Source organism: Microtus ochrogaster, chromosome 10 (genome assembly GCF_000317375.1).
Source record: "Microtus ochrogaster isolate Prairie Vole_2 chromosome 10, MicOch1.0, whole genome shotgun sequence".
NCBI lineage: Eukaryota > Metazoa > Chordata > Mammalia > Rodentia > Cricetidae > Microtus > Microtus ochrogaster.
The window spans coordinates 72,131,950-72,141,902 of NC_022016.1; the positions used below are offsets into that span (position 1 = coordinate 72,131,950).

General features: G+C 47.0%; 1 protein-coding gene across 1 annotated transcript in view; it reads left to right on the forward strand.

Annotated features, from left to right (window-relative positions):
• C8b (complement C8 beta chain) overlaps positions 1-9,953 on the forward strand; it is a 41,351-nt gene that overhangs the window by 28,827 nt on the left and 2,571 nt on the right. Inside the window, exons 10-12 of the mRNA XM_005353494.1 lie at positions 524-687; positions 7,716-7,869; positions 9,231-9,299. Of these exons, the coding sequence (XP_005353551.1) occupies positions 524-687; positions 7,716-7,869; positions 9,231-9,299 (387 nt within the window). The remainder of the gene's footprint in view (positions 1-523; positions 688-7,715; positions 7,870-9,230; positions 9,300-9,953) is intronic.

A 9,953-nucleotide genomic window follows, 5' to 3' on the forward strand; every position in this document is an offset into this window, starting at 1 on the left:
CAGACAGACGGACGGACGGACGGACGGACGGACGGACAGACAGACAGACAGACAGACAGACAGACAGACAGACAGACAGACAGACAGATAGATAGATAGATAGATAGATAGATAGATGAGAGAGAGAGAGAGGCAAAGCAATTGTATGTAGATGATGAATACATAGAAAGATGACAGGTAAATAGACATAGTGGTGATAAAGAGATGACAGATATAAGATCTATCTATCATCAGTCACTTTCTTCTCTCTATCTCTTGTATACTACTGCAATAATTGGCATTTGTATATGTTCATGGTGAATCTTCTATCCTTGTCCTCCTCATCTGTGCTCTGCACGATCAGGTAAGTTTCCAGTTGCCCTGGGCACTATCACTTGCCTACGGACAGGAACACATCTTCTTCCATGTCACCCATATAAACTTACAAAGAATCATGGCATCTCACCTGTTGTTTAGCTGAAGTAGATTCCAAGGCAGGAAAGTAGATCTTTTGATTCCATGCTACTCTTCTTGTCCACTCCAGACAGAAACAAGAGGACCACCATGGTGGAAGACTTGGTGGTTCTCGTGCGAGGAGGGGCAAGCGAGTACATTACCACCTTGGCGCACAAGGAGCTGCCAACAACTGAACTGATGCGGGAATGGGGAGATGCTGTGCAGTACAACCCAGCAATCATCAGACTCAAGGTACCAGCAGCCACTGTGCCCACTCCACCTCTGTGTAGAACACGGGTTCTGAGAGTCTGCCGTGAACTGTGCATGGAATGTGGAGATTGTCAAGGCACAGGCAGCAATCTTGAGTTACTTGCATTATACTAGAAAATAGATGTGGGAATGACTGACTAGAACACAGCACGCCATGCCACCTAAAGTTCCCAAGCTCCCCACTTGGTCCACAAGCTTTTAAGGAAATTAGCCTCTGCCATGCTCTAAGAAGGTACTAGAGGCACACAAAGCCGTGACAAGATGGAAGAGATGCCTAGGAAGGACAGTAAGTCAGCAGCGTGCATACCCATCTCTTGGGATCGTGCAAGATGTGGTGGTGATAGCTAATGTATTTGAAGTACCTACTGAGTTCGCAACACTCTGAGAGGGAGTTAGGAATGTTATCTGGAGTAATGCTTCCGGCAGTCTGCATGTCAGATATGCCTGCCTTCTTCTGTGACATGCCAAGGGTCGGGAAGGCCATGTCCGTCCGTGGCTGCTCAAGAAATTGTTAGGTCTAGTCAAGAGAGTCTGTCTTCTTTGCCCCCATTATGGGCTTGGGGGATAGGAAAATAATGACTCTCACCACCCAACTCCCACACTAGGAGAGGCTTGCGATGGAGAATAAACTAAAGAGATGCTTGTTAAAACAGGCCTGTCACACACATCAGCAACGGTAGGTCCTTGCCTGTGGGGACATTTGCACAGTATCCCTGGCGTACCTTACATCACTCTCTTCTTGCTGGTGCCTGGACTGTCATTGATGGGCCATCGTCCACCCCCTGAGAGTTCTCTCGGCAGTCAAGGAGGGAAAATGGGGGACTGGACCTTGATGAGAGACTCTGCAGTCCTGACCCTGATGATTTTTCCAACAGGACCTGGATTTGTGTGTCAAATGCACAGCTCCATGGAACAAGAAGGTTGTCATTCACTTCTTGCCTGTGTATTTAGTCACTAGTGACACTCACAGCACAATCAATGATAATCATAAGCGATATGCTAGCCATGGGCTGCGGGCAGCTGGAGAGAAATTCAAGCTTGACTGATGCCGGGGTGACACTGGATGACATCACAGCCAGGTGTGAGAGAGAACAGGGAGTTCGGAGGAAAATAGGCTTCTGAATTTCTGTCCTGTATTGGGATATCTTATCTGATAGTTGTTAAAACTGAGACCTAAGGTGGATGGCTTGGTGACCGCGTGAGGCCGAATGTGCCTGTCTGGGCTAGGGACTGTCGAGGTCAAACTGGTTCTATCAAGCAGAGCACGCTGGAGGAGAGTGATTTAAGGAGCACAGCAGGAAAGAGGCACAGAAGGGCAGAAGACTTTGACGCACCTCTGTGCATCTGTCACCTGCTCTGCAAACATGCTCTTCCATCCCTGCTCCATGCGCTCTCTCTGGTCTCAGAAGCTGTAGGCTGCTTTCACATTATCTCAGAATAAGGCATCTCGACAGAGGCAGCTTTCCAGGAGGAGTGATGACTGATTTTTTTCAGGACAGCAGAGCCCACTGGATAAACAATTCCCGTGCCACTGCCTGGGTGTCATAAATTGTCCTTTGAGAAGACCTGAGATGAGATTTCTGCAGCTGCAAGGTATGCGAGCAAGAACTAGCTCGTGCTGTTTCCTGGTAAATACAGACAGGGAGAGGTGGCACCTTGTTAAAAGAAGAGTTAGGGATGGCAGTGGCTAAATAAAGATTTTTTTTTAGAACAAGAAAGATGGAAATTATGTTCAAGCTGCAAAAAATGAGCACGCCTGTAAAATAGAAAAATGGAAGTAAATTTGAGAATGCATTTGCTTTGTGACAACAATAAAATTCAAGAAAATGAGGAATTTATGAAATAAAAATAGAAGCTGAGCTGTTTAGACACTAATCAGATGAAAAGAACGTAGCTGGATGTGGGGAACCAGGAACGCTATGGCAGAATTAAAACCCACATTGGAAACTATAAAGAACAGAATTGACACTGCAGAAAATTGAGTCGGTGATGTGGAAGGCACTATAAAAATGCTCTTATAATGTGGAAACAAAAGACAACGAGATTAAAACAGTGATGGGAAAGAAAGATGATGGATAGAGAAAAGAAGTAGGAATCTAAGACACAGAGTCCTTCCTGAGCAAGCCACGAGATTAAATGTGTGCATATATCCATCAGGCATGGTAGAGAATCTGCCCTGCACTGACAATGCAGGATGAACACGGTGCTAAAACTTAAACAGAAGTACTGAAAACAAAACAAAACAATCCTACTGCCACACACCCTGCTGACATGTTTTCCTTGTAGGAACAATTGTATCCCCCAGGAGTAAAAAATCAAACGCCAGTGCCATTCCAACACGCAGCGTACCGGCGACCCTGGTCTTGAAAGGAAAAAGCTTGCCACCTGGTGAAATGCTTCTCAGTGGGTGAACTCCAAAGGCATTTTGAGACAAAACAAAAACGCAAAACCCATTGCCAGATTTAGCTGATGAAAATACAGAATAGCCAGCACTGAACTTCAGATAAAGAAGGAATGAACCTCTGGGTATACGCATCCCTTGTGTACTGCACAAAACAGAACATACTACTCTTCTTTATTTTTTCTTTCTTTCTTTTTGATTTTTCAAGACAGACTTTCTTTGTGTAGCGTTGGTGCCTGTCCAGGAACCGGAACTAGCTCTTGTAGACCAGGCTGGCTCAAATTCACAGAGATCTGCTTGCCTGTGCCTCCCGAGTGCTATGATTAAAGGCATGTGTTGCCACCGCCTGTCTTTTATTCTTGAATTACTCCTTATCTGACTTTTGAATGGAACTGGGTGTCTTGTATTTAACCAGTAAGCCTTATTCTTGGTCCGTCATCGGCATATGTTTCCGCACAGGTCAAGGTTGGAAGATGTTAGGGTTGAACTACAGCTGTTGAAGACATTGCCTTGCCTAGGGTAGAAGGAGAAAATATGAGTGGTGCTCACACCAAGGTCAGAATAGCCTAGGTCATACTGCAAAGGAACAACCATACCCCAGTGTCGTAGTTCAGTCTGAGTCAACTTCCCCATTACACACGCCCAAGAAGTATTGGGAAGAATGCCCCATCCAATAAGGTCATCCAAACACCCAGATACAGCTGATAAAGGCTCTGAAGAGTGCCGGAAGTCTTAAGTTACTTCACTCGGTGCTCCTGCTCACCTGTCGGTGGTCAGAAAAAGTCACACTTGAAGGCCCGCTTCTGAGGACCTGCAGCCCTACTGTGCACAGACTTTCCTCTGAAGACTGTAGCTCTACCATATGGAAACCTGCCTCTGAGAACCTACAGCCCTACTGTGCACAAAATTGCCTCTGAAGAGATGCTTCCCTACCCTATGTCAGCCTGATTTTGAAAAGCTACAGCTCTGTGTGCTTCTGCTAAGACGCAGCCCGACTATGTGCAGCCTGCTTGTGAGAGGTTATGTCCCGAAGGAGAGCTGAAATCTTGAATACGCAGTAGTAATGCTTTCAAGAGGCATATTCACTCCAAGGATTTTCATAAAGCAAAAGGAGATATAAAATGCGATGTGTTGACACTATTCCTCTAAAACCTCGTCGGCTAGGTGCTCAGAAGATAACCCAGCAGTAAATTTCACACTGTACAATCATGGAGACCTAAGTCCAGCCCCTCACCCCCAGAACCCTTATAAACAAAGCCAGGTGTGGTGGGCTGCCTTTGTAACACCAATGTGGAGAAGGCAAAGACAGGCAGACTGCTGGGCTCATTGGCCAGGCAGCCTAGCCTACTCCCTGGCTCCAGGCCAGTGAGACATTGCCTCAAAAGAACACAAGACGCATGGTTCCTGAACATCACCCAAGGCTGGCCTCTGGGCCCCATGTGCCCCACCACAAACACACACGTATACTACAAACAAGTTCTAGTTAGTAAATAGGCAGATAATTCACCAGTAATGCTGATGACTTACCACAAATAAGACCCTCAATTAGGAGAAGAATGGCACAGTTCATAAGGAGGGTATGATCTCTAGTCATAATGGACAGTCATAAGTTGGCTAATAAATATCCAAACTTTTAACCTCTCCCAATAAAAATAACATCATAGCGGTATTATTTTCACCTATCAAATTGACAACAATTTAAAGTCTGTGATACTCAAAGCATTGTGAGCACCGAGGGAGGCCTTTCGTGAGCTACGATGGCAATATGATTTGGCTTGAGTCTAGGAAGGCATTTTAAACCCGTATCTCCATACTATTAAAAATGTTGATGGTTTTGATCTAATGTTAATTTTTTTAACAAATATGTATAGAGACAAATCAGCTTAGGATAGTTGTAGTAGCATAAGCTAAAAGGGCAAAGGAATCAATTGGGAGCTAAAAAGCAGAGGAGCTAAATAACCAACCCATCTATGTGTCCTGAAGCTGCTGAAGTCACTTTGTCAACACAAACTGAGTCACACGGAGGGCCTCAGTTATTACAAGTGAAGAGATGAGGTATAAAATTGCATTTATGCGCTAAATTGGTATGATTTTCTAACTGTCCATAGGTATAAAAGTATATACTGTCCAACAGTCAACAATCCACAATGTTCAGAGTCCAAGGCCACCCTCAGTGGAGTAACACCTTTGTCAAGTTTTCTTAGCTTGTCTGTGCCACAGCTTTGTCAATTGTCACAAAGGCAAAAGCACAGGATTACCCAATCCTCAGACCACCGTGAAGACTTATGGGATGTGTGCGTGGTCCTGCTCCTCGTGATGACTGGCTGTGGTAATGAGTATTTGAAAATAACAGGGCACACTGCAGAGATTTGTGTGGACCTCGACAGAACCTCTCCAGCGTCACCTGTAAAGGGCTTGATGAGTAGAATGTCCTGAAGGGCGAGCGAGGCAGAGGCCTAAGTGACCATTGCAGTCAAGATGGAGTATCTAAGGGCAACGTGTGGGAGAAAGAGATAGAGGGAACAAGGGGAAGGGGAGGTCGGGTGGAAGGAGAAGGGAGACAGGAAAACGGGCAGTGGGCAAATAATGGGCACAGCCGTACTGACCTAACTGTAAAGGGCTGCCCCGAAGCCCCACAGGGGTTCCTGCTTCACCAACGCAAGCTGCCATAGCCTGCGGAGTTTGGGGAACACATGGGTGAGGCTAGTGATGGGGACCCCTGAGGCACTCCTATCAGGAATCATCCTAAACTAGTAGGGGAAATGCAGGCTTTGGACTTCAATTCCGATGGTAATGAGTCATGTATCTACCTGGGGCTTCCCCTCACCCAACAACTGCGCTAATCATCAACATCTCTCAAGAAACAGGCCCTTCTCTGAATCTCACCAGCTCCCAAGGTGCAAGGTATGTGGGAAGTTTATTCAGGTTTGGCTGCTGCCTAGGGCTGTGTGTCTTGGTAGGAAAACACCATGGTGGTTAAAGTGGGCCTTTCAAGGAGCTTGGAGCAAAAGCCAAAAGCTGACTGCAGAGAACCTTATCAGTGGTGTAAAGCAAGCGCCTCTCCCTTCACCCTCCCCCGCGTGTGACCAGCAGGCTGGACTCTCTGAAAACAGTCTCTGGATCAATTCATTGACCACAGACCGTTGAGACAATGGGACCTCCAAGGAGCCTTGCTTTGCCCACTGGGGCGAAGGTCAGCATCAGATGCATTAAGAAATGGAAGCAATTTTCTTCCCACTGGAGGCTTCTATTAGGCATGATTGCCTGCGTTTAGACAGACCCTAAACTCTCCAGGGCTGAATTAGGACAGGATCACCAACAAAATCTGGAGAGGAACCAGGCCCTGGAGCTGCATCCCTAACAGAGGAACAGAATACTGCAAAAACAGCAGTGTGGCCCTGGTTCTTCTCATGGGCAGAAGCCACAGATGCCACACCCACTGACGCCAGTGACCAGCCCCTGCAGGGGCTGCTTGTACTTTTCTAACCTCTGCCCTCTTCCCATGCCCGCTGCCACTGCCTCGCCCAGACCCACTGAATCTAGACCACTAGCCATCTTCTTTACCCTTAATCTGAGGCTGTGCCTAAAGCCAGAGAGAGCGACTCCAAGTCTCTCTCCCAGCCACCTTCCTGTCAAATCAGAGAAGAAAATGGAGGCTTCTCGTGAAAAGGTTTGACGATTATAAAGGAGCATTTGGGAAACAGAATGTTATCAAATGAATAGTATAGAGACCTCTGACGGAAGGGTCTTGGAGTCAGGCTTCCTGGAGTGAATGCTTGGATTATATGAGTGATTCCCATGAGGCTGGAAGGAAACGATGCCAGGACCACAGCCCTAAAGTATACCAAAGAGCTGTCGAAGATCACCTTCTGGGCACACCACCAAGACAGATGAGCGAGTCTCCCCAGTCCCCTCCTCTCACCTGCTCATCTCTGCTGGTTTGGTTCTTACTCTGTGAAACCACATGGGACAGATGCGCCTTGACGCACTGTGGGATCGTGTCCAGATAAACCTATCATGAATTGAAAATATCAAGGAAGAAATGCATTTGACACAGCTGACCTGCAGAACACAGCTTGGCAGCACTGTGGCCTGGGAGCTTCGGAAGTCTCATGACCCAGGGGCTGGCGGGGCCAGATCCCCTGACACTGGTGGCTGTGTAACACTCCCAGTAGAGCCTGCCACTAGCCGTGGAAGGTCACAGTACACTCCAACTAAATAGGAATCACTTTCTTGCCTTCCCAAGGTTGAGAGGTCCTACATCGAACCCATTTAAGTCAGAGACTGTCTATAAGCCTCCAGTGTACACCAGTGTCTGCCTCTGTCTCTAGCTTCAAGAAGTTCCTGGGAATAAAGATCCTCACATTAAAGTTATTTTAGGTTCACGCCTAGGCCTTAGTATTTCTTGCTCATTGATTTGAACTTGAACAAATGACCTTGCATCTCCCAAGTGGGGGAGGCAGAAAGACAGACATCTGACTACACCCTGTAGCGCCTCTCCTGTCCTATAGGAACCCTCCTGCATTTTCCATACCCGGCCCTCCCTGTCCTTCCCCTGTAGCTTTGCTTTGATCTCTAGTCAATGTATGTCTTGCCTCTTCTGCCCCAGGCTGAGCCCCTGTATGAGCTTGTGACAGCCACCGACTTTGCCTACTCCAGCACGGTAAAACAGAACATAAAGAAGGCACTAGAGGAATTCCAGGAGGAAGTCAGCTCCTGCCGCTGTGCTCCTTGCCAAGGCAATGGAGTCCCTGACCTGAAAGGTACCACCACCTCCTAGAACACTGGGGTCCTCTGTGGAAGGTATTGCCTGCAGGGAGCCTCATTCTGGGTCAACTGTTGCCTGCTTTTCACTTCCCGAGGAGTTGGAATGGTGGCAGGAAGGAGATTCTGCTTTGGCTGTCAGGGCACCAGTACTCTAGCCCCAGGGGCATCATGGGTAGCACTCAAATTTAGCTGATATTTGGAACTGTGAGCATGTGGTCTACCTTTAGGTCAAGTATTGATTTAGCCAAACCCTGGACAAAGAAGAGGGCCCAGGCAGACCCAAAGAAACCCTTTGTGAATGTCCTTGCCGGTATGAGGCGAGAGGATTTGAAGGTGGCATCATGGACAGACCAGTAGAACTCGATGACTAACTTCTAGGATCATGCCCAGGATCCTTACAGTGGGTGGGACAAAGTGAGAAGAGTGAGGTTGTCATATCAGGCTTGTTATAAAGATGACAAGATGGAAGAAGAGTCTGTTCCAGCACCCTAGACAGGAGAGCTGTTTGCTTACTCTCCAGCTCAGGGAGCCAACTGGAGTCAGGCAGGGCCCATATCAATAGAGCATGCCCAGAAGGTTCACAAAAGAAAACATGTTTGAGGGGAAGGAAATTCCAGGCCAGTAGTGGCACTAAGGCATGTATGCGGAGTTTTCCAGACAGTGGCTAAGAGACAGGGTGTGGCCCGCAGCTTCTTCCATCAGGTAAGCTTCCCTCCATAATAGTCACTTCACAGGAAGTTAGATCATCTCAGCAGCTCGGAGTTAGAGCCTAGCATCCCTGTAGTCTTTCTTGCAGTTCAAGAAAGTTAGAACTAGAAGCTGGTGGCCACTGGCTTGTAGAGCAGAGGCGAGGGACAGTATGGAGTCAGACATTCCCAGGGTCTATTCTGAGGAGATAATTTTCATGATGAGATGAGAGACACTCCAAGGGGACAGATTCCAGATCAGCATAGAGAAGCGCTTTCAAAGGTTCAGAACTTGCCAACGGTAGGTAGGGTGAGGCTTAAAGGGCGGGAAGCTCCCTAGAGGCAGTCACGCAGAAACTAGACAATTACTCGTGAGTGATGACTGGCTTCAGCGACTGCTAATGCATCATCCGATGCTGAGAGCTTATAAATGTGAGTCAAAGGTCAGCCAAGGAGCAATTTTCTCAACAGCACCATATAATTCTCATGATGGCAATGAACACCCCCCCCCATGAGGACCCCCAGAAAAGAAGCAGGTCTTGGTATTGTACCTGCATGCTACGTATGCCCCATCTACTGTCTGGTCCACATATCTACCTGATGGAAACGCAGTTGCTTGGGACTGAGCTCCTGAGTCCTGGTTTCACTCTTTCTCTCCCTGTTTTCCTCAGGCTCACGCTGTGATTGCATTTGCCCAGCTGGTTTCCAAGGCGTAGCCTGTGAGGTTACCAAACGGAAAGGTAATGAGTCTTCCAAAGTTGCTTGGATAAATAAACCCTGGGAGAATGTAGGGAATGACGGAAAAAGATTCAGAACAAGGTGGGGGTGTAGACCAGGAGACGGCCATTGTGGTGTTCAGGATCCTGTCTGGCTCCTTCAGGATTTTATAACTTCTCCTGCTGAGACTGCACCATGGTGTAGGGGCTGCTAATGTGTGACATTTCCAAGCCTCTTGGGTTGTTGTAGAAAGCTTATGTTCTTTTCGTATTATTCAACATTCAAAATCCAATGTGGGGGGTGTGTGTGTGTGTGTGTGTGTGTGTGTGTGTGTGTGTGTGTATGTGTGTGTTTCATCTGCAGAAATTCCTGTAACATACTGTAACATACCCTATCCCTCAGTGGAATTAGTCAATTCCTGCTGTAGATGCCCACATAATTTTGAAGTTATGTACACATATCCCCTTTCTCATTGTATCTCCTCACCTCCTTCTATAAGTAATGCCATATCCCATTGATTTCTGCACCTCCATGATTCAGGAACAGTTGTCCCTCAGTGATAGAGATAAATAGATAGATAGATAGATAGATAGATGGTAGATAGATAGATAGATAGATAGATAGATAGATAATTGATAGATGGTAGATAGATAGATAGATAGATAGATAGATAGATA